The sequence below is a fragment of the Scyliorhinus canicula genome, chromosome 18, assembly GCF_902713615.1.
Source record: "Scyliorhinus canicula chromosome 18, sScyCan1.1, whole genome shotgun sequence".
NCBI classification, from domain to species: Eukaryota; Metazoa; Chordata; class Chondrichthyes; order Carcharhiniformes; family Scyliorhinidae; genus Scyliorhinus; species Scyliorhinus canicula.
Window position 1 is genome coordinate 43,660,230 of NC_052163.1, and position 25,390 is coordinate 43,685,619.

The 25,390-nt window shown below is 48.1% G+C and overlaps 1 protein-coding gene across 2 annotated transcripts in view; it reads left to right on the plus strand.

The window, feature by feature from the left end:
- Positions 1-25,390, plus strand: part of fbxw10 (F-box and WD repeat domain containing 10) — an 83,968-nt gene that overhangs the window by 28,989 nt on the left and 29,589 nt on the right. For both annotated transcript variants that reach the window (XM_038777089.1, XM_038777090.1), the window contains 6 exons: positions 10,894-11,004; positions 16,892-16,995; positions 18,708-18,911; positions 19,014-19,135; positions 21,744-21,892; positions 24,726-24,868. In XM_038777089.1, the coding sequence (XP_038633017.1) occupies positions 10,894-11,004; positions 16,892-16,995; positions 18,708-18,911; positions 19,014-19,135; positions 21,744-21,892; positions 24,726-24,868 (833 nt within the window). The remainder of the gene's footprint in view (positions 1-10,893; positions 11,005-16,891; positions 16,996-18,707; positions 18,912-19,013; positions 19,136-21,743; positions 21,893-24,725; positions 24,869-25,390) is intronic.

Consider the following 25,390-nt stretch of genomic DNA (forward strand, 5'->3'; position numbering starts at 1 on the left):
AGTGTTAATATTGTCTCGCTGGTTAGTGATGTGTTGCTAGTGTTAATATTGTCTCGCTGGTTAGTGATGTGTCGCTGGTGTTGATGTTGTCTCGCTGGTTAGTGATGTGTTGGTGTTGATGATATTTCACTGGTTAGTGATGTGTTGTTGAGGTCTTGCTGGCTAGTGATGTGCTGCTGGTGTTGTTGATGATGTTTCACTGGATACTGATGTATTGTTGGTGGTGATATTGTCTCACTGGTTAGTGATGTGTTGTTGGAGTTGTTGATGTCGTCTCACTGGTTAGTGATGTGTTGTTGTTGTCTCGCTGCTTAGTGATGTGTTGCTGGTGTTGTTGATGTTGTCTCACTGGTTAGCGACGTGTTGTTGTTGACGTTGTCTCACTGGTTAGTGATGTGTTGCTGGTATTGTTGTTGATGTTGTCTCGCTGGTTAGTGATGTGTTACTGGCGTGTTGTTGATGTTGTCTCGCTGGTTAGTGATGTGTTACTGGCGTTGTTGTTGATGTGGTCTCGCTGGTTAGTGATGTGTTTCTGATGTTGCTGATCTGGTCTGCTTATCCATCTGAGGTGTCAGTTGAATGTGGATTCTGTTCCTTTGCATTTGCTCACCAGTTTCTGTCTCAGTGATGTGTGACCGGGAGTCTCGGCTTCGCAACAATCTTTGTTGGATTCCACATTCTCCCCGTGTCTGTGTGGGTTTCGCCCCCACAACCCAAAGATGTGCAGGTTAGGTGAATTCGCCACGCTAAATTGCCCCTTAATTGGGAAAAAAATAATTGGGTACTCTAAATTTATTTTAAAAAATTAAAAATAATCTTTGTTGGATTCCACATTTGCAGAATGGGATCCTTTACATATGCAGTTAGTCTTTTCAACACCTCAGGCAGGGATTTAGCATGCTCTTTGAAGTTTTGGCTTCTTCCACATGAGTATCAATGAGTTGTCATCTTCCTTCCTCCTGGTTAATTCAAGGATGTACCTTGTTTTCCCAAGTTGTCTTGTAATTTCTGCCTGTGAATAACTCGGCGAATGATTTCATGTCAGCATCAGAGGTGTAGATTGGAGATTTGGGTCTTCCTTTGTCTATTAGAATTTCACCAAGATTGTCTTGACCATATGGTCCTGTCTTTCTATAAACCCGTGCCCGTTTGGGTAATGTGGTGATGTTGAACTCGTACTCCTCAGCAAATTCCTTAAATGCTCTGGATGTGGATTGGCTTCCATTAGCACATATTATTCTTTCTGCAGTCTTTTGCTCAGAAAACAAACTCATCTTTCTGAGATTATTGTGTAGCTCTCAATCTTTCACCTTTCTGATAAAACAGAACTTAGAGTACTAGTCCGCTACTGTGAGATGGCATTCTTGATAGTGTGTGAATAACTTGGTTCCCACAAATTGCCATGGTTTGGGTAGTACTTCAGTAGCTAGCGTCTCCCCTTTCTCTTGTGTATTGTTATGCTTCTAGAACACATTGCATTTAGACATGGTTCTTTCAATGTTTATGTAGATGTCTGTCAGTGCACAGCTCATCTAGCTCTTCCCATGTGGCCTTCACGTATCATCTGAATAAATTCCTCCTGCATTGTTTTGGATATGATTATTCTGGATTCTGTTAGTAGAACATCATCTTTAGTGAAACGTCGTCTCTCATAGGCCAGTATTCGTCATATTTCTGGCTGTGTTTGTTGTATCTTTTCAGGTCAACCCCGAATCACTTGCTGGGAGAGTATTCATCTTTGCTGCTCTCACCACTCATTTGACTCCATTTCGGTGTACATTCATTGGGTAATGAATTGTCATACAAAGATCTTTTATCTGATGCTTCTCATGTGGTGACAGATGGGATAGGGCATCTGCTCGCACCGGTTCTCTTCTTGGCTGGTATTTCAGATTACAATCAAAACTCTGAAGCCTCAAGAGGAACGTCTGCAGTCTTGCTAGTGCTCTGCATAACTGTTTCTTGTAGACCTGCTCCACTGGACAATGATCACTCGCCAATGTGGACTTTCTCCCATCGAGATAAGTATCGAACTACTCACATCGGGACATCACTGCCAAAAACACTCTTTCCACGTTGGCATATCTGGTCTCAGCTGATGTTAGGGCTTCAGGTGTGAATGTATCGGTTTTCCCTCTTGCAAAGGGCTGCACCCAGTCCTTGTTTTTTCTTTATAAATTTAGAGTACCCAGTTCTTTTTTTTCCAATTCAGGGGCAATTCAACGTGGTCAATCCACCTACACTGAATATTTTTGGGGATGTAGGGGTCAGACCCATGCAGACATGGGGAGAATGTGCAAACTCCACATGGGGAGTGACCCGGGGCCGAGATTGAAGACAGCAGTGCTCCCAATTCCTTTGAAGAAGCCTCTACTCACAGAGAGGCAGGTTTCTTTCTGTCGTGGTATGACAGTCTTGTCTCCTCACACGGTACTACTGTGTGTTTGCCGAAACTCCTATCGTGCGACTGTTGAGTACATACGTTTTCATTTCATCAGCTCTTGCCGGTTTGCCGAGTGTTCTGACATGTCGGGTGTATGAAAGAACCCGTACTGCTTCAAGCCAAGGAAATATCTCAACATTTTCTTGTTTCCTGTAACTTCTATCTCAGAGACAGCAGTGACTCTTTCAGGAGCTGGCTTAACTCTGTCAGATGTGTACACCATTCCAAAGAGCTGACATTCTGTCACCTTCACAATCCATTCGTCAGCATTTATCTTGATCACGGCTTTCCTGGTTCTCACCATGACTTCATGTAAAAGGTGGCCATGATCATTTCAATCTACCATGCGCCCTCAATATCATTAGTTGTGCCGACTGCTCCCTTACATCTCCTGCATGTCTCATCCATTATCTGTTGGAACACATTCTGACTCACTTTAAGGCCAAAAGGTAGATGTAGCAATTTGTACTGATCAAATGGTGTGCTGAATGTTGTCAACAGTGAAGGTTCCCTTATCAGGCTGCACATTCCAGCAGGCATTTCTGGCATCAGGTTTGCTGAAAACTTTGCAATGACTCAACCCCAGGATCGCAGGACCATCAGTTTCAGTATGGAGAACATACAGTTCTTTACCTTTGCGTGTCCCTCTGATCTGGTTGATTTCTAGCTGGCCTATCTCAGTTCCACCAGACGCTGCCAGCTTGACGTTGCTCCATTTTACAGCATCTCTCCTTGGTCAACTATTTTCTTTCACGTTTTCAGGAAGTATCTTCTGGTATAGTCTGAGTATAATGATGTTGCTCTGTTCTCCGGTATCAAGCATCAGTTTCAGATTTCTGAATGTGGGCTTTTTCCTCAACGTCTTCCTGATCTGAATGATTATGTGAATGTCTTTTTTCTGTGGATGGTCACATCCAACCACTCCATGCACTTCCAATGTCTATTGTGTCCTCAAATTAAATTTCAGCTCCCAAACTATGAATCTTTTGGCTTCTTTTCTTTCCCATTTCCCCTGTTGCTCTGTCCCTGATAATTCTGTTACCAAATGGTAACAGTGGGCAGCACGGTAGCATGGTGGTTAGCATAAATGCTTCACAGCTCCAGGGTCCCAGGTTCAGTTCCCGGCTGGGCCACTGTCTGTGTGGAGTCTGCATGTCCTCCCCGTGTGTGCGTGGGTTACCTCCGGGTGCTCCGGTTTCCTCCCACAGTCCAAAGATGTGCGGGTTAGGTGGATTGGCCATGCTAAATTGCCCTTAGTGTCCTAATAAATAAGGTTAATTGGGTGGGGGGGGGGGGGGGTTACTGGTATAGGGTGGATACGTTGGCTTGACTAGGGTGATCATTGCTCAGCACAACATCGAGGGCCGAAGGGCCTGTTCTGTGCTGTACTGTTCTATGTCTATGTCTAAATTTCTTTCTTTGTTCGGTACATAGTTTCCCACTGATTGGACTTTCCCCAGGGTCCGTATGTGGGATATTTCCTTCTGTCTTTGAATGTACAGTTGTCCACAGCTCTTGCATGCTTTTCTCTCTGTGTGGTGGGCATTCTTTTATTGTTGCTTTACTGCATTAACCCTACTGCCTTTGTCTTGAATCCACTGAAGGCGAGTTGTTTGGGTAGTCGGTGTCTTCACTCTCCGCACACAGCTTTGTGTGGTGTGGCGGAATCAACACCCTGTGATATTGTGAGCTTTCCCTGCCCAATCTGAGTTTAATTGCTTAATTTCTCAGTCTCATTAAGAAATTGTCAACAGGCTCACCTAGTTCTTGCCCCAAGCTTTGAAATTCCTATTGGTCGATTGGATGATTTGACTTTAGCTGAAGGTGTATGCTGGATTTTAGTTTTTCGGCGAGATTCTCCGCAATCGGCACGATAGCCCGACGCCGGTGTCAAAAACGGCGCGAATCATTCTGGCGCTGGGTCGACCAGAAGTAGCACAATGCTCCACAGTTCCGGGGGCTAGGGATTGGTGTCGCGTCAGCCAGCATCGAAGGGACTGCACGAGTCCGCTCCAAAAGGCCGGCGTGATCCTGCGCGTGCGCGACACCACTGGCGCATTCTGCCGCATGCGCTGGGGGGTGTCTTCTCCGCGCCGGCCATGGCGGAGCCCTACAGGGGGCGCCACGGAAAGAAATGTGCCCCCACTGCACAGGCCCGCCCGCAGATCGGTGGGCCCCGATCGCAAGCCAGGCCACCATGGGGGGGGCCCTCCTAGGGTCGGATCCCCCCGCGACCCCCGAGGACCGCCCCAGCCGACTTACCTGCCAGGTCCCGCCGTGTGGGACCATGTCTAATACACGCCGGTGGGACTGGCCAGAAACCGACAGCTGCTTGGCCCATTGGGCCCCGGAGAATTGACGGGGGGAGCGGGGAGGACCGGTGCCAACGGCCCCTGACCGGTGTGGCATGAACTCTGCCCCCGCCAGAAAACCGCCGCCGAGGACACGGCAGCCGGCATTGGGGCGGGATTCGTGCCACCCCCCGGGGATTCTCCGACCCGGCGGGGGGTCGGAGAATCCCGCTTCTTGTCTGCCATCGCCACTGATCTCCTAGCTGTGAGCTAAATCTAAACTTTTCTCCTGCCCACAAGAGGGCGCAGCTGACCCTTTCCTCTTCAACAATGCCTTTTGGAAAACTACTTAATGTCAATCCACACTTTTGTTGAAACCTCCTCTACATCTTCACTCTGAGTTGGAGTTGAACAATGAGTGAACTTTGTTGTGGAACTGCCCATTTTATATTCACTGAGAATTTCTTTCTCCCCTGGCACTAATTTGGGTTAATTTTTCTGAATCTATTTCAATGTTTATTTTGTTCAAAGGTTTGGCTGTTACTCACAGAAACCTGCTGCCACCATGTTACATCTTTTGGTCCACGGATGCTTGAAAGAAACACACTTCATTGTTGTACTGAATGCATTTCGGTACAGACTCCTATTTATTGACTAAAGCTCTGCCTTCAACACCATAATCCCAGCCAAGCTCATAAGTTCCAAAACCTAGGACTTGGCTCCCCACTCTGCAACTGGATCCTTGATTTTCTGACCAACAGACCACAATCAATAAGAATGAACAACAACACCTCCTCCACAATAGTCCTCAATACCGGGGCCCCACAAGGCTGCGTATATAGCCCCCTACTGTACTCCCTGTACACACACGACTGTGTGGCAAAATTTGGTTCCAACTCCATCAACAAGTTTGCTGATGATACGACCATAGTAAGCCAGATCTCGAATAACAATGAGTCAGAATACAGGAGTCAGTTAGAGAACCTAGTGGAGTGGTGCAGCGACAACAATCTCTCCCTTCATGCCAGCAAAACTAAAGAGCTGGGGCGGGATTCGGGGTCGGAGAATCACCCGGGGTCGGTGTCAATCCCGCCCCCGCCTTATCCCGAATTCTCTGCCCCCTGGGATTCGGCGGGGGCTGGAATCGCGCTGCGCCGGTCGGCGGGCCCCCTGCGGCGAATCTCCGGCCCGCAATGGGCCGAAGTCCCGCCGCTGACAAGCCTCTCCCGCCAGCATGGATTAAACCACCTACCTGACCGGCGGGATTGGCAGAACGGGCTGGCGCCGGGTCCTGGGGGGGGGGGGGGGGGGGGGGGGTGTGTGGGCGCGGCTGATCTGACCCCGGGGGTGCCCCCACGGTGGCCTGGCCCGCGATCGGGGCCCACCGATCGGCGGTTGGGCCTGTGCTGTGGGGGCACTCTTTTTCTTCCACCTTCGCCATGGTCTTCACCATGGTGGAGGCGGAAGAGACCCCCTCCCCTGCGCATGCGCTGGTATGATGTCAGCAGCCGCTGACGCTCCGGAGCATGCACGGACTTATGCCGGCCGGCAAAGTCCTTTCGGCCCTGGCTGGCGTAGCCAAAGGCTGTTCACACCAGTCGGCGGAGCGGCAACCACTCCGGCATGGGCCTAGCCCCTCAATGTGAGGGCTTGGCCCCTAAAGGTGCGGCCGACCTTTGGGGTGGCCCGACGCCGGAATGGTTCACGCCACTCCAACACGCCGGGACCCTGTGCCCCGCTGGGTCGGGGAGAATCCCGGCCCTGGTCATTGACTTCAGGAAGCAAAGTACTGTACATACCCCTGTCAGCATCAACGGGGCCGAGGTGGAGATGGTTAGCAATTTCAAATTCCTAGGGATACACATCTCCAAAAATCTGTCCTGATTCACCCACGTCGACATTACCACCAAGAAAGCACAACAGCACCTATATTTCCTCAGGAAACTAAGAAAATTCGGCATGTCCACATTAACCCTTACCAACTTTTACAGATGCACCCTAGAAAGCATCCTATCTGACTGCATCACAGCCTGATATGGCAACTGCTCGGCCCAGGACCGCAAGAAACTGAAGAGAGTTGTGAACACCGCCCAGTCCATCACACAAACCTGCCTCCCATCCATTGACTCTATCTACACCTCCCACTGCCTGAGGAAAGCAGGCAGCATAATCAACAACTCCTCCCACCCGGCTTACTCGCTCTTCCAACTTCTTCCATCGGGCAGGAGATACAGAAGTCTGAGAAGGCGCACGAACAGACTCAAAAACAGCTTCGTCCCCGCTGTTACCAGACTCCAAAATGACCCTCTTATGGACTGACCTCATTAACACTACACCCTGTATGCTTCACCCGATGCTGGTGCTTATGTCGTTACATTGTATACTTTGTGTTGCCCTATTATGTATTTTCTTTTATTCCCTTTTCTTCCCATGTACTTAATGATCTGTTGAGCTGCTCACAGAAAAATACTTTTCACTGTACCTCCGTACACGTGACAATAAACAAATCCAATCCAATTTCTCAGAACATACCGTGTGCTTGGAGCATCATACATTAGTGCTCGGTACCTTGACTATAGTGCAGCAATGAGTGATATTTCAGTCTGGATACTTATGTATACATAAACATGAACATATAGTTCCAAAATCATATTTTAGTAATGTAACAATATAACACTCAAATCACTGATTCCACATCACATGTTGAACGAGCCGAGATGGAACAGATTGCAGAATACATTTGAATGGGGAGGATAAGGCTGAAAAGGACAAAAATAGATAAGTTCACAGTTCCATTTGAGAGTGTTATACATGACATAAACCTCCCCCTGTGACCCCTTGTTATAGCACAGGAGTGTTTAATTGGAAACCATGTTTTACATTGGAAACTGCAAATTTTGGTATAATTAAAACCCAGATTGAAAGAAAAGGAATCATTTTATGTCCAGCACTGGTACATATAAAATTTTTTAACTGCCAAGTGGAAAATTCAACTGAAATACTGGAGACATCTGACTTTTATTTTCTGGTATTTAACAGTGATATTTAAAGCAGATAAATAAATTTAGAAGAAGTGGGTGAAGTATAAAGAAATGTAGACTTTTGGACCCAGACAATGGGAAGTAAGTAACTTTCTCAGCGTTGCCACAGTGTTTTCACTCTCGCTAAATGTTTAACTATGGCGGCTAGCTCTCCAATTTGTTTTTGAGGCAGTGGATGTTTGTACTTCCTAAACATATTTAATGCAATTTACCATAGGATCATTGAATGGCTACAGTGCAGAAGGAGGCAATTTGGCCCATCAAGTTGGCATCGACCCTCTGAAAGAGCATCCTAGATAGGCCCACTTCCCCGCCCTGTCCCCGAAACCCAACCTAACCTTTAGACACTAAGGGGCAATTTAGCATGGCCGCCATAATTTTGAGATTGGAGGATCAAGCCCAGTTAACCTCCATCTGCGTAAAGACATGTTTTCAGTGTAAGTGCTCATAACAAACAAATAAAATGGTCCAAAAAGAAAGCACAAGAGAAGTAACTCCCTATGGCACAAACAGATTAATTCAATTGCTGATACAGCACAAATGCCATTTTTACAAATTGCATTGGTGATAAAAAGTAGTGATTTTTTTTCAGGATAGAAGGATGGATCAGTTTGAAATTATTCCATTATGACTTGCTAAGCACTGTATGCATTCGTAATAATGGAGTTATTTTTAACATGACGAAACAGTCTTTTGCATCAGTGCAATGCTTGAATTCTGTGGAATTTTGATATAAATTCTGTAACACGATGTGTTTGCGTGATCATTTTGTCTTTCATTTCTTGGGGAAAATTTTCCAGCCTTTCCCACCGGCAGGATCTTCCAGACCCGCCGAAGGCAATGGGCGGCGGCGGACAGGTTCCCCAGCGGCAGGACGGGCGAGCCAAGCAAAACATTGTAGACATCAGCGGGACCGTCTCCGCTGCTGGAAAGCACGCTGCAGGGCGGCGAAGCGGAAAGTCCTGCCCACAGTTTGCATAAAGCCCATGAACTCATTTGAATCACTTCTGGAGTATGTTAATTTCGTAAATACAAAACCAGCTAACCACTCGCCTCAAAACATACAAACATAGAAAATAGGAGCAGTAGCAGGCCTTTCGGCCCCTCAAGCCTGCTGCACCATTCAGTAAGATCGTGGCTGATCTGTCTGTGTTTCGAGTTCTACATTCCCATCTACTCCCAATGACCTTTGATTCCCTTGCCTTACAAGAATCTATCCACCTCGGCCTTAACAAATATTCAGTGCCCCCGCCTCCTCCCGTACCAGCCTCCCCGAACAGGCGCCGGAATGTGGCGACTAGGGACTTTTCACAGTAACTTCATTTGAAGCCTACTTGTGACAATAAGCGATTTTCATTTCATTTTTCATTTCATTTTCATTTCACCTTCTGAGACAGAGTTCCAAATTCCCACGACCCTCTGAGAGAGAGAAAAATCTTGGGCTGAATTCTCTGTCGGTGGGACCCTCCGCTTCGTCGGCAGCGCACTCACGCCCGCGGATTTCCCGACGGCGTGGGGGTGCTCACAATGGGAAAACCCATTGGCTGGCTGCTGGGACAGAGGATACCGCTGCCGGGGGAGGGGGGGGGGGGGGGGGGGGGGGCGCTGCGCCAGAAAATGATTCTGGCGGGATGGAGAATCTCGCTCCGTTTCCTCAACTGAGGGCGATCCCCAACTTTAAAACAGCGCCCCCTAAAATGGTTTGAAAGAAGAGTCATCATTAAACAGTTTTTTTCAAAATTAACAGCTCGGTTCATTAATTAATATGTACTGTCTAGTTTAATATTGTTGTGGATTTTAATGGAAAGCTGTTGTTGGTATGCAGATTATATGGTGGCACATGGCGGTGAGAGGCAGGTCAGTACAGTTCTCATTTGCAGATTTCTTACCTTGGCTGGGAAGACTGGAGTAATCAATGGGTGGAATGCTCTCGTCTTGGGGAAACGTGGTCTATTTCCCACTGCGGAGGCTGGGAAGAAAACAAGCCACATCTTCCAGCCCCCGAGCTGATTAATTGTGCACCCAAGGGTTTTGTGCCGTATTCCGTGGTGGGGCAGGTCTGGATGGTGCATTATTCGCTGTCCCATCCGGGCGGCATGTAGAAAAGGCGGCTGTCATCACTGACCCACTATTGAAGAAAGTAGGTGGACCCTCTGAAAATGAGGATGTATCTCCAGGAACATTCTGAGAGTGGAAGATGCCTCCCCCTCCCCCTCCCCGCCCTTCCGGGACACCAAAGCTGGAGGATCCGCCAAGGAATGACTCCCTCAGGAGTCATTCTCTGGTCTCCCACTGCTATTCTGGAGTCCAAGGCAGCGGGCTGTCTCCACCCAGCACTCCAGAAGCAGCCCAGGTATTGTTCAGGTGAGCCTGAACACCACCTGCGCACCACGCTGCACCATATGTGTTCCCACCGGCGTGTTTTCCATTGACACTGTTGAGAATCGTGCTTGGGTGGCCAGACCGTCATCTGAATCCTATTAGCGAGATACAAATGAGTTTCATGCTGGCCTCCAACAGGTTTCCCGATTGCCGTGGCAGGCTCCAGCTGAAGATCCTGTGGATCCCATGGCGATTGGGAACTTTGCGCCGGGGTAAAACTGATTTTGGGTCTCCTATCGATTCCTCCCCCCACCCTTCCCCCACTCACCATTAAACCTGCCTGCGTGGGCCTGGTGGAATTCCACTCACTGATTTCATACAATGAGGGGACAGATGAAGGAGCGAGTGCCCTGAGCTTGTACTAAGCTCCCAGTGTTTGGCTACAAAACGTTACTGATAAGAATATGGGGACGGATTATTTCCCAGTTGTGGTGCCGAATCAAGCCAAAACTTTTTTAAAAAGTTTTTAAAAATGTAAATTAAAAATAGAACACGCTGAAATTACAGAGTAAGATAATGACCTTCTGAAAAGAGAGGTGAATGTTTCAGGGACACATGTCCCAGAACAAGCTTGAACGTTACACATCAGCCATCTTTCCGTGGGCTGATGTATCTGCTACCTTTAGCAGACTTGCCTGTTAATATTGCAGGTTTTTATTTTAGCACGAAATAGATTGAGTAAAGAATACATTTCAAAGCAATTGCTGTTCTCCTTATAGTACATTTGTTTTTACAGGGAACAGTACGTCACAATGCAAACATTACATATGCAAAGATCTCTCGGATTCCAGTGCCAAGAGTAGATGAGAAGGGATTCACCATGCCAACACGTAGTTCAACAAAAAAGGTATTGAGTTTAGCAGAAACGAATGACAACAATTGAGTGTATTTGCCTAATTTACAGATGGTAAAGGATGAAGTGTATGTGTGACCAGGAAAGTGCCCACTTGTCATTTTGTTTTATGTCTCAATATAACTGGTCAGAATGAAGCTGGGGATCTCACTAAATAACAGATGCGATTCAGCGGCCTCATCGTGCCCGACTTGGTGTCGGGACGAGGCCGTGGAATCTTGCGAGAGGCCTCGCAACGCTCGGAAAGTCTTGTGAGATTCAATTGCTCTCACTGGGCGGGATCCATGCATGCATATTTAAATTATCCATTAGGCTTATTTAACTATGCGCTCACCCAATTCACCCGGAGTCCGGAGTTCACTCCCCAGCGAGGCTCTCACTGGGCGGGATCCATGCATGCATATTTAAATTATCCATTAGGCTTATTTAACTATGCGCTCACCCAATTCACCCGGAGTCCGGAGTTCACTCCCCAGCGAGGCCTCAACCGGGTGCCATTTGGTACTGGTTGTGAACCAGTCTTGATGGCAGCTATGGGGGTGTCGCTGGAGAGCTGAGGCACCTGGGTGGTCAGACACTGGGCAGGGTGACACCTTGGCACTCCCTCTGGCACCTGCAAACTTTGGCACGGCCGTGCCTGACACCCTGACAGTGCCAGGGCAAAAGAAATGGTGAGGTTGGCACCGAGTAACTTACCGCTAAACCCGCCTTTAACTCAAGTCCGCTGAATCACGCCCATCATTTCTCTTTCCTGAAATTAAATAAAAGTGAAGGGGGCAGTGAATGCTGAGCAATGAAGCTCCTTTTGAAGATCAGTCACGCATGGCAAAACAAAATGGACTTGATTTTATCCAGAAAGTGATGTTAATTGAAAACCGGAGCTAGCTTTTAAAGGCTCAATGCTGCATTTATAGAAAGGCTGGTAGATGATTGGACATTAAAGTCGTTCAGTCAAGGAGATATTCAGTCACACCAAGTCCCCAATGTTTTATTCCTGTCGCTGGCAGCCATCCTTTATAAACAGAAGATGTTCATATTTTATCAGCTTGATAGGAATGTCTGTGAAATCTCTCAATCTATCAGTTTAATAATTAAGTATAAAGCTGAAACTCTCTCAGTTCTTAATCCACACACATAAATATCAGCAAACATGCAGGGCTGTTTAAAAATGTTCAACTAGCTATATACATCCACCCTTTTACTGCTGCTGTTTGTACGACGCATGTGTGTAGCTGAATTAATGTAACCTTTATTGTAATCTTTATTAGTATCACAAGTAGGCTGACACTAACACTGCAATGAAGTTACTGTGAAAATCCCCTCGTCGCCACACTCTTGCGCCTGTTCGGGTACACTAAGGGAGAATTCAGAATGTCCAATTCACCTAACAAGCGCGTCTTTCGGGACTTGTGGGAGGAAACCGGAGCGCCGGGAGGAAACCCACGCAGACACGGGGAGAACGTACAGACTCTGCACAGGCACAGTGATCCAAGTCGGGAATCGAACCTGGGTCCCTGGCGCTGTGAAGCAGCAGTGCTAACCACTGTACTACCGTGCCGCCTTTGCTGCGCCTTTAGTTATTTGCCAAAGGCATTTTTATTTCTTTTGCTCCCTCAATTTATCCATCATTGTCAATTTGAATAAGTGAAGGAACGATGGTGACACATTTAAATCTCACCTTATTAGCCAGGTTGCAAGGTTATTTTTACAATAGCAGGAAAAAAAATTATTATGATTAAGAATTGATTTTATAAATTAATAATAGCTTAATTAGCATTTAGCCATTTACACTTTATTTTCAAGACACCAAGCAATACAAGCAGATTGTAAGTCAAAACTGACGTGCTGGCAGACATTAAGCAATGCTGCTCCTTAAATGTGGAAATAAGCAGCTCATCTTTCATGATACGTGGGTGGTCTGTAATTCCAAACCATGTAGTTAGGTCACCATCCAGTGGTACGTTATTGCAATAGCTTCCTATTAAATCCGAAGGGTGAAACACATTAGGCTGGGACCATGACTGCCTTTCCGGGGGGGGGGGGGGGGGGGGGGGGGAGGGGGGGGGGGTGTGTGTGTGTGTGTGTGTGTGTGTACGCGTGCGTGTGTGTGTATGCGTGTGTGTGTGTACTGGAACCTCCCTCTCAACAGTGTGTGTATATTCTGGAACCTCCTCCCTCTCAACAGATCATTCAGTACATGGAAGAAAAGGGAATTAAACAAAATTCAACAAAATACATGAGAATACATAATAGGGCAACACAAGATATACAATGTAACTACATAAGCATTGGCATCGGTTGAAGCATACAGGGTGTAGTGTTAATGAGGTCAGTCAATAAGAGGGTCATTTAGGAGTCTGGTGACAGTGGGGAAGCAGCTGTTTTTGAGTCTCTTCGTGCGTGTTCTCAGACTTCTGAATCTCCTGCCCGATGGAAGAAGTTGGAAAAGTGAGTAAGCCGGGTGGGAGGGATCCTTGATTATGCTGCCCGCTTTCCCCCGGCAGCGGGAGGTGTAGATGGAGTCCATGGATGGGAGGCAGGTTCGTGTGATGGACTGGGCGGTATTCACGACTCTCTGAAGTTCCTTGCGGTCCTGGGCTGAGCAGTTGCCATACCAGGCTGTGATGCAGCCCGATAGGATGCTTTCTATAGTGCATCTATAAAAGTTGGTAAGGGTTAATGTGGACATGCCGAATTTCCTTAGTTTCCTGAGGAAGTATAGGCACTGTTGTGCTTTCTTGGTGATAGCGTCGACGTGAGTGGACCAGGACAGATTTTTGGTGATGTGCACCCCTAGGAATTTGAAACTGATAACCATCTCCACCTCGGCCCCGTTGATGCTGACAGGGCTGTGTACAGTACTTTGCTTCCTGAAGTCGATGACCAGCTCTTTAGTTTTGCTGGCATTGAGGGAGAGATTGTTGTCGTTACACCACTCCACTAGGTTCTCTATCTCCCTCCTGTATTCGGACTCGTCGCTATTCGAGATCCGGCCCACTATGGTCGTATCGTCAGCAAACTTGTAGATGGAGTTGGAACCAAGTTTTGCCATGCAGTCGTGTGTGTACAGGGAGTAGAGTATGGGGCTAAGTACGCAGCTTTGTGGGGCACCGGTATTGAGGACTATTGTGGAGGAAGTGTTGGTGTTCATTCTTACTGACTGTGGTCTGTTGGTCAGAAAGTCAAGGATCCAGTTGCAGAGTGGAGAGCCAAGTCCTATGTTTTGGAGCTTTGATATGAGCTCGGCAAGATTATGGTGTTGAAGGCGGAGCTGTAGTCAATACATAGGAGTCTGATGTAGGAGTCCTTCTTTTCAAGATGCTCTAGGGATGAGTGTAGGACTAGGGAAATGGCGTCTGATGTGGACCGGTTGTGACGGTATGCGAATTGAAATGGGTCAAGGCGTTCCGGGAGTATGGAGGTGATGCGCTTCATGATCAGCCTCTCGAAGCACTTCATTACAACTGACGTCAGGGCCACCGGGCTGTAGTCATTGAGGCATGTTGCCTGGTTCTTCTTTGTACCGGTATGATGGTGGTCTTCTTGAAGCAGGTGGGGACCTCGGAGTGGAGTAGGGATAGGTTAAAGATGTCTGTGAATACCTCTGCCAGCTGGTATGCGCAGGCTCTGAGTGCACGACCAGGGATCCCGTCCGGGCCCGTCGCCTTCCGTGGGTTCACTTTCAGGAAGGCCGATCTAACTTCGGAAACTGTGATGGTGGGTATGGGTGAATTATGGGCTGCTGGGGCACTCGACAGCGGATTGTTGGTTACCTGCTCAAACTGAACAGGTAAGGGGTTTGCTGACTGTGGTCTGTTGGTCAGAAAGTCAAGGATCCCTCATCGGGGAGGGGTGCGCTGCTGCCAGAGATACTGCTCGGCTTCGCTTTGTAGCCCATTATGTTGTTTAGTCCATGCCACAACTGCCGAGAGTCTGTCTATGACTCTAGCTTAATTTGATATTCTCTCTTGGCATCTCGGATGGCTTTGCGGAGGTCGTACCTGGATTTCTTGTATAGGACAGGGTCGTCTGCCTTGAACGCCTCAGATCTGCCCTTCAGTAGGGAGTCAATCCCGCAGTTGAGCCATGGTTTCCGTTTGGGGAACGTACGTACTGCTTTCTTTGGCACGCAGTTGTCCACACATTTGCTGATTAAGTCTGTGACGGTGGTGGCATACTCGTTTAAGTTAGTCGCTGAGTTCTTAAATATGGACCAATCCACTGTCTCTAAGCAGTCACGTAAGAGCTCTTCTGTCTCCTCGGACCAGCACTGCACAACCTTCAGCTGGATTCTCCCGCTTGTGTTTCTGCTTGTAAGCCGGGAGAAGGAGCACAGTCTTATGGTCTGATTTCCCAAAGTGCGGTCGGGGGATGGAACGGTAGGCGCCCTTGATTTTTGAGTAGCAGTGGTCAAGAGTGTTGTCGCCCCTGGTGGGACAGGAGATGTGCTGGTGGAATTTTGGCAGTACACTCTTGAGGTTGGCTTTGTTGAAGTCTCCGGCCACAATGAACAAGGCCTCCGGGTGTTCTGTTTCATAGTTGTTTATGACTGTGTACAGTTCATCCAGCGCCTTCCTCACTTCTGCCTGGGGTGGGATGTAGACCGCTGTGATAATGGCTGAAGTGAACTCACGTGGAAGATAGTATGGGCGGCACTTTACGGTCAAGTATTCCAGGTCTGGGGAGCAGTAGGTCGCCAGGGTCACCACATCCAAGCACCAGGAGGAGTTGATGAGGAGGCAAACCCCTCCACCCTTCGCTTTGCCTGAAGATGCCGTGCGGTCCGCCCGGTGAATAGAGAAGCCTTCAGGTTGTATGGCACAGTCCAGGGAGGCGGGGGTGAGCTATGTCTCTGTGAAACAGAGCACACAGCAGTCTCTTACTTCCCTCTGAGAGGTAAGTCTGCCGTTAAGTTCATCCAGCTTATTTTCAATCGCTTGGACGTTTGCCAGGAGTATGCTGGGGAGAGGGGTCTTGAAACCGCGTTGCTTTGGTCTAACCTGCAGACCGCTGCGTTTCCCTCGCTTTCTCGGTCGGTGTCTGCTGCTGGATGATCCTGGGATCCGATGGGAGACGTCAGCCCTTGTGGGAGGTAGGTGGTTGCGTCTGGCGGGGTCCAGGGCGCTAGCGAGGTCCAGGGCGCTGTTTACATTTCCGGGGTCGCGTCTGGCAGGGTCCCGGGTACTGGTTGAGGTAGAGGGGTTGCTGGGGGGGCGAGTTTGCGATCCGGATGGGTCCCAGCGTTCTGCGGGCACGGGAATACCTTACCGCGTGTTCGGGTCCTCGCGCGCGGTCTCCGTTGTTTCTGGGGTGCTGGGTCGTGGGCAGGGGCTTCCTGGGGCAGGTTGGGCTAGGTTCCATGGTCTGTTCACTCCCTGGGGTCGGATCTTGAAGTCGGAACGGTGGGGCCTCTGTGTGGATTTTTCTTTCTTTCATCACCAGGTAGGTCGGGTTGCTGGGCGGGCCTCTCCGGGTCAGGTCGCTGGGCGGGTCTCTCGGCGTCGCGTTGGGCCGGGTCTTGCCGTCGGGTGTCGGGTCAGGGGCTCCGGGGACTAGGCCGGGCGATCCGGCGGCTGGCGTCGGTAGTTAGGCTGGGTTTGGAGCTCCGAGGCCCGGGTCGGCTCCAAATCGAGGTCGGGGCTTCACTTCCGGTTTGGGCCCGATCTTCTTCCGGTTAGTAATAATGTTAGCTTTAGAATTAATTTTTTTAAATTTTTAAAGGTTAGAACGAGTGGGGCCCACATCTTGTAAATGAATAACAAAAAAAGGCTATTAAGTTAAATGGTAAGCTGCTTCTCAATGATATTTCTGTATCTAAGGATGTTGAGTGAAATCTGATTCTTTAATACATTGTTAAATGTGTTGATGTGTTTAATTTTAGATTGGATTAGGAGCAGCATATTTTGGCATCCATACAAATAGGATACAGATGGAGGAGAGAAATGTTTACTGTGGTCCTTACAATATAAAAGTCATCAAACAACTGTATGTCATAACTATACCAAACATAAACAGTTTATTTTCATTTCTGATTCTTTTAATAATTTTAGTCCCATTAGTTGAAGTAAAAAATAAAGCACAAAGACCTTTGTGTCATAAGAGTTAAACAATGTTTTTGTAAGTTTACATTTAAAAACTGTTGTTCTAAATATTGTTTGTACTGGGAAGGGGTTGGTTGGGGGGTTTGGCCGGGGGGGGGGACACTATTTAAATCCAACATCCAACTCGGGGCTGAATTTTCCTGGAATGGCAGAAGTCCTGTTGCCAGGCTGAAGGTGGGAGCATTTCTCACATCAGCCTGCAGCAGGGCCTGTGGAGGCCCACTCCCAGCAAGGTAAATTAATTGGATGGTAGCTGTCCCACCCCCTCCCATAACTTGTGGGCCCAATGAGTGGGCTGACAACTCAGCAATGCCACCAATTGCACAGTGGCCATTGCTGTGGATATGGAGAGGACTCCTCCATGGTGCCCTCGAAGAGGGTTGGGGGTCACTGAGGCTCGACGAGCAGGCCCTGCTGTAGGAAATGGGGTTTCCATTGCGCCAGTGGTGCCAGTGCTGCTGGGGTGGACTTGGCCTTCAGTGTTGGGGGGTGGGGGGGCTTCTTCTGTGAGTATCCATAAAAGAGAACCCCCCCCCCCCCAATCTTGGAAGGCTGCCAGGTTTCACTGGACCATCTCAACACAGCATGATAGGTCCTCGCCGTGTGTGCAAAATGTCATTGGAGGTGGGACCGTGAGCTGGTCGCATAAGAGCCTCAATTGGCCTCCCAGCTCACAGCCAATCTGCCAACTTTCCTACCACTGGCAAAATGGCATGTCAGTGGGAAGAAGTTACCACCGCGCCCCTCTCCCTCCCAAGGCCTTCCCTTGCTATTGTGCCAGCCTTCCTGCCTCTCATCCCTTCCACAGGGGATCTAGAAAATTCCAGCTATAATCCTTATTGTTATCAATCCTTTGGGTCAATGTTGTCCTTCGGAAGTCTTATTAATTTTACTTTGAATCATTTTCTTTCTGTTTTCTTCACTTTTTCTGCTTCCTTGTGCTTCACTCACCCTGTGTTAGAGATTTGGGTTTGTCGCACATACCTACTGGGCCTCGATGGTCTTGCCACTCCCGTTAAGCAATCCGGTTGACTGCCTTTTAGTCAAAGGATAACATTTGTTACATTTTCATTCTCTGGAAAGTTCACACACAGGACCAAGAATTTAAACAAAAGGTCAACGGGCCAGTTTAACGATCTGGAGTGAAGTTGGGTTATTTGAGGCGGGTGACTCTCATGGGAAAACAAGGCAAGAGTAAAAAATGACAAACATAAAAGGGTGGCACAGTGGTTAGCACTGCTGCCTCATGCCGCCCGGGACCCGGGTTCAATTCAAGCATCGTGAAACTGTCTATGTGAAGTTTGCACGTTCTCCCCGTGTCTGCGTGAGTTTCCTCTGCGTGCTCCGGTTTCCTCCCACAGTCCAAAGATGTGCAGGTTAGGGGGATTGGCCATGCTCAAATTACCCCTTAGTGTCCAGGGATATGCAGGTTAGGTGGGGTTACGGAGAAAGGGTTGGGGGAGTGGGCCCAAGCAGAGTGCTCTTTCAGAGGGTTGGTGCAGACTCGATGAACCAAATGGCCTCCATCTGCACTGTAGGGATTGTAAGGACACAGTGAGAGCTGATGTCGAACCATTCTTGTCTCCCATTACGCAGTGTGGACCCTAGCAGGGTAATCGACTACAGTGGTGGACACCTGATAGCTGTGGGGACATCGGATAGAAGGATAAAATTTTTGGATTCCAATAATTCCAAAGAAATTTCTCTTACGCTGCATGGACATGCCGGACGCATCAAGTCACTGTTTCTCCATGAGGAAAAAGGGTTTTTACTCAGTGGAAGTTATGACCTCAGCATCAGGTGGGAGTTAAAATATTTTCTTGCATGTTTCTTAGCAGATACTTTGCTTGCGAGAACGAAATATAACTAATTTTACCAACAAACAAAATTGGTCAATTTTAGACGGTGGGATCTGAAGACTGGATTATGCTTGAACACCTACCGTGGTCACATGGGGATCATTACCTGTCTTGACCAGCACAAGGATATGTTTGCATCAGCGGGAATGGACTTTCAGGCCAAAGGTTAGACAAATTGTGGGCTTAATTTGAATTTGTTGTCCGGGAATTGGGTGCAATCTCAGTTTTCCACCCCAATCAACAGCACACTCTATAGACTTCAGTGGAAGCACCGGACAGGTTTAAACCAGCTTTGCACTCATTCCCAACAGTCTCCTGACCCACAGGTTAGAGCACAAAAAAATCAAGCTGTTTATCCCTGAGTTCGAATGAAGAATTCCGCCCAGTGTATTAACTTTGTCCTATGTTCTCCAGGCTTATTCCTGGAATGCGAGGATTTTCTGATGAGGAAAGATTGTGTCAGTTGGGCCGAAATTCTCTGGAGTTTAGAAGAATGAGAGGTGACCTCTTTGGAACATATAGGATTCTGAGAGGGTTTGACAGGTATAATAACTCCAGCGGGGGGGCCAGGTGAAGCAACCAAAGGTTTTTTCCAGAACAAAAACAGAAGCCGCAGTTCGGGAGTACAAGCTTCTCGGTCCAGGGCCAGCGGGAACACCGGTCCAGATCTGGGTTACAGTATTTAGACTCCCGCTGACAAGTCCCTATTGGGCGAGCTTCCGCCCAGTCAATATGGAAACTCGTACTCCACAAATTCCACAGGGAGGTCAATCGATGATCCCCCCCCCCCCCCGCTAGTCTTCATGGGGGTTATAACATCCCTCCCTCCTTCAGTCCATTTCATCCCCATCTCTCCCGCGACAAAAAGGCCACTTCTGCCTTTTAGTGCTCACCCTCGCGTCCATGGCAGATGGAGCCGGACATGTGACCATTGCTTCCTCAAGGTGAGCCTGAGGGTCATGGATGCAGCTTCATCATCGTTACCAGCCACTGGGGGTGATCCAATTTCTTCAGCCACCATATCAGACCCTGAGTACTCACCATTCGGGGAGACGACCCAAGGGTCCTCCGTGGGCTGTAGAGACGTCCACGACTGGGGTTGGAGACGTGGTTTCGACAAGTGCAGGCTCCTTACTCCTAAGGTGGTCAAAGTGCTTTTTGAGGACTTTTCCTTGAATCTTGACTTTGTAGGAGATGTACTCCATCGTCACCAATACGACTCCAGAGACCCAACTGGAGCTATACTGGAAGTTTCATGCCTATACGGCATCCCCCATCTTAAACACACTCTCAGACCTCATGGTGTCATCATTTCTCCTTTGACCCTCCTGTTTGGACTCCACCTTCCCCACCAAATTGAGAAAGAACAGGCTCAGCCTGGAACAAAGTCGCATCCCATCAAAGTTTTGGCGGGCGACTCACGTCGCAGTATGTGGTGTAGTTCGATAATCAGACAAATGGTGCCAACCTTGTCTCAATGGATCCGGTTGGCTGCTTCCTCATCCCATTTTTGAAAGGGTGCCAACCTGGCATTTTTTGCATCTGCGCGATTGAGCCCGGGTTGCCCTGCGTGGGTGTGGGGGTGGGGGCCCTCCTGTAGTGCATTCAGGCTGGGGGTGGGGGGTGCAGGGTCGTCGCTTTGGGACGCCATTTTTAAATGATCTCTCGCTGCATTCTGGCGAGCAGATCTCCTCATTGCGTAACACTGCAAGCCCGGGAAACACACGGCTAAAAGCGCTTGAAATGGGACTTTTCCCCCAATTAGTTGAATCAAATCCATTAGCTCTGTTTACTCTCCCTATGGATGCTGCCAGACCTGTTGAGTTTTTCCAGCATTCTCAGTTTGTTTCTCATTATGTCTTGCGTAACTCAGTGACTCAATGATAAACGTTGATCATCACTGAGGTACATGTAGTTTTACCCGTTTGACAGCTCAAATGGAGCATTGTAAATATAATGCCAGCAGGGATTCCATTAAACATTTTTGCTTTATCCTTCATCGATTACATTTCCTGAAATGGATCTTTGACAGAAATACCAAGAAAGCAGTGCTGGAAAAGCTCAGCAGGTCTGTCGACAGCTGTGGAGAGAGAAACAGAGTTAACAATTTTGGCTGGGACTTTCCCTGCCACGGGGTCTGTGGCAGCCCAGGCTTTGTCCATCAACCTTTGGCGGCACTGGACGATCACTGCAGCGGTCGGGCAGGGCTGGAGATTATTTTCCAGCACTTTCTGATTTTATTTCAGAACATCCACAGTATTTTGTTTTTGTTGTTCTGGGTTCTGATAGTGCAGTCTGAGAGACAGCAAATCTCACACTCTTATAATATTTCTATCCATATTATTAATGAATAAATAACCCGGCAAAACTTAAAGTTTGCCTTTGAGAAATCAATTCCGTTAACCCTATCGTGCATAATCCTGATCTAATTAAAATTGTATCTTAATTTCCACCTTCTCATTCCTCCACATTCCTGAATCTATTTGATCAATTACATAACTTGTGATTCATGTATGATTCACAACTTTCACACTGAATCCACTTATGCAATAGACGTTCATTTTAACGTGAGTCACTTTTGTCTTTATTAGCTGTATAATCAATAATACACAAACTGAACACTTGCCCTTGCTAGGTATTGTCCCAATCCGTATGAAACCCAGTTCGGAGCAGTACATTTTCTGATGAATGCTTGTTTGTTATGCTGGGAGTAGTAAATATTTGCTCGTTGATAATTAATTCACATTGTGGTGTCTTTTTGCTTTGCCATTAGTGTGGGACATTGAGAAAGGAAAATGTCTTTGTAGCTTCAGGCATGAAAAGGCGGTTCAGTCTGTGGCTCTCACTGAGATGTATATGGTGAGTGGATGTGACAAAGGACTAGTTCACGTCTGGAGCATCAAACCACCTTCACTAGTCAAGGTATTCAGTGCAGAATTGTGTGCTGTTACTAAGTATACTGATGACCATGATTCCCTAGATCCCCTTCTTCTTCAATGTCCTGTACTTCCTAGCTAGAAAGTATAAACCTAGTGGAACATGAGGAAAGAAAGATTAATGCCTGGACTGTGCCTGGAACTGGGAAAGGTTCAGGTGGTCCAGTGGTTAGCACTGCACCCTCACAGCTCCAGGGACCCAGATTCAATTCCGGCCTCTGGTGACTGTCTGTGTGGAGTTTGTACTTTCTCCCCTGCGTGCTCCTGTTTCCTCCCATGCTCTGGTTTCCTCCCACAGTCCAAAGATGTGCAGGTTAGGTGGATTGGCCACGCTAAATTTCCCCTTGGTGTCAAAAAGGTTAGGTTGGGTTACGGGGATAGGGTAGAGGTGCCGTCTTAAGTAGGGTGCTCTTTCCAAGAGCCAGTGCAGACTCGACAGGCTGAATGGCCTCCTTCTGCACTGTGAATTCTATGGCGAAGTGATCAACTTATCCGCATCCTGATCTACCTTAGCCAAGTGAAAACAGGAATTAACTATCAAACGTCACACAACCCGATCTAACTGACCACCCCTAAGTATGATATTTAACTCTACCCGGAATAAGTACTCGGTGAGATCTTTGCTTTGCTTAACTTGCCTGCGAATGAATGACCTCATATCAATGTTGTAGTGCCACTCAAATGTACACAACCACATAATTGGCGAGATTCTCTGACCCCCAGCCAGGCCAGAGAATCGCTGGGGGGGGGGGGGGGGGGGGGGGGCGTGACTCCGGCTGCCGGATTCTCCGGCTGCCGGATTCTCCGGCTGCCGGATTCTCCGGCTGCCGGATTCTCCGGCTGCCGGATTCTCCGGCGCCTGTTTTTTGGCGGGGGCGGGAATCGCGTTGTGCTGGTCAGGGGCCGTTGGCAGCAGCCCCCCCACCCCACCCCACCCCCGGTGATTCTCCGGTCCGCGATGGGCCGGGTGGACGCCGGTTTTCGGCCGATCCGGCCGGTGTGAAATACACCAGGTCCTTACCAGCGGGACTTGGCTCTGTGGGCGGCCTGCGGAGTCCTCGGGGGAGGGAAGGGGGATCTGGCCCCAGGGGGTGCCTCCACAGTGGCCTGGCCCACGATCGGGGCCCACCAATCTGCAGGCGGGCCTGTGCCGTGGGGCCACTCTTTCCCTCCGCGCCGGCTTCTGTAACGGTCCGCCATGGTCAGCGCAGAGAAGAACCCCCCCTGTGCATGCGCTGGGATCACGCCACTACACGTTGGCGCTCCCGCGCTTGCGCCAACTCGCGCCGGCTGGAGGAGGCCCTTCGGTGCCGGTTGGCGTGGCCCAAAACCTGCCGCCGCCGGCCTAGCCCCTAAAGGTGCGGAGGATTCCACACCTTCCAGGTGGCCCGACGCCAGAGTGGTTCACGCCACTCCTCGGCGCTGTTACGGCCCGCCCCGCCAGTTAGGGGAGAATCCCGGCCAAGGTCTTCAATGTGTGCATCTGTAAATAACAGGTAACATATACAGTGGCTACAGCAGGCAATTACTTGAATAAATGCTAACAGTTAAGCAGCTAATGACAGACCCTTCCAACAGTACTCGGTAACATATACGGGGTAGGTTACTGGCATCAATCAGGCATCCCTGTGGAGCTCACAGCTCAGAGTCAACATATATTCTCTCAACAACATACTCACCTGATGAAGGAGCTACGCTCCAAATGCTAGTGATTCCAAATAAATCTGTTGGACTTTAACCCGGTGTTGTAAGACTTCTTACTGTGCCGACCGCAGTCCAACGCCGGCATCTCCACATCATATATTGTGAGCAAGAAAGTGATAGATCCAGTTGGGGTGCCAATCGATCAATGCTGTTGTGAAAGGTTGTAGCCCGCGTGGCACTGACCCACATTATTCTTATGGAATTGGTGGAAAATAGTTTCAATTCTTACCTTTATGGGCTGCTTCTGCCTCTGCAGCAAGTGTGTCTGAACAGAGCATCCACAGCAGACGTTCTGGCAAGTAGGTAGTTACAATGACATTGATACGTCATAGTAATTATTGAGGCTCATGTCTAATTCAGGTAGGACCTCGGCTACTCAGAGAAAAGCCCAAGCAAACTGGCAGCATAGGTGGTAAGGTGACCACTTTCATTTTAACACCAGTTTCTGCTGGTTAAAGGGAGTTAAAATCTACTCCACTGTACTGGAGAATGAATCAGTCATGAGAGAGTAAAAGGTCATCGATATGAACGTTGGGCTGGATTTTGTCACAGGTGCGAAAGTCCTGCCACTGGCCCAAAAGCGGAAGGCGACCCTTCTTCAACTAGTTGTTGGCCCATGGAGGAGGCAAGAGCCCTTAATTGGCCATGCAAATAGCTCAGCTGAACTCATGGTGTATGGCACGTCTGCCAGCTATCCTGCCACAGGCAAAATAGCATGTATTGCACCCCCCCCCCATTTCGTCAACCCTTCCAGCTTGTCGGCAAGGGGCCAGTTAAATTCTGCCCATTTTCTGTCTCCACTGTTTCTGCCTGACCTGCTGAGTATTTCATCATTTCTGTTTCTATAATAGATGATAGCTTTGCATATTTACTTTAGGCTTAGAATTAGAAAATCCTTCATAAATAGTCGCAACGCAATTCAGAATCAAAAGATAAAAATGATTATCTAGAGATAGAGACCAGTGTTACGACTTGATAGAGTTGAGGTCTAGACATTCGACTCTGTTCACTGTGTGATGTATAATATTGACTGCTGAAATTCATTCTGCGTCACTTTGGCAGGATTGATGTGGTCGGACTATTCAACTGATGAATTCCCTTCTTTGATTATTCAGGTTCTGATTGGTCATATAAGCCCAATCACATGTCTGTCTGTTGATCAATGGCATTTGGTCAGTGGAAGCAAGGATAAATGTGTTAAAGCCTGGAGTATGATTGGAAAATTTAGTGAATGTTTAATGACTTTCAAACATCCACAGTAAGTAACTTAATAGTAAATAAGGCATAAATGATACATTCCAAACCTGAACATAAAAAATAACCTTTGTCAAAATGGATGAAAAACATTCTTGCCAATTTTTCTCCATGTGTAATAGATTAGGTTTAATTTCTATATTTTTGTCTCTTTAAGCTTCAACACAACATGACAACTTTTTCCATCTTTAATTATAGCAGCAGGAAGTTTTGCTTCTTGGATTAAAGTTTTGAATGGACACACTGGTTTCAGAGCATGTGTGTTCCGTAGTATGAACAAACCATTTGTGTGTCTGTTGTTTCCTCCCACAAGTCCCGAAAGACGTGCTTGTGAGGTGAATTGGACATACTGAATTCTTCCTTTGTGTACCCGAACAGGCGCCGTAGTGGTGACTAGGGATTTTCACAGTAACTTCATTGCAGTGTTAATGTAAACCTACTTGCGATACTAATAAAGATTATACTAATCACATAACCTAACCTGCACATCTCTAGACACTAAGGGACAATTTATCATGGCCAACCC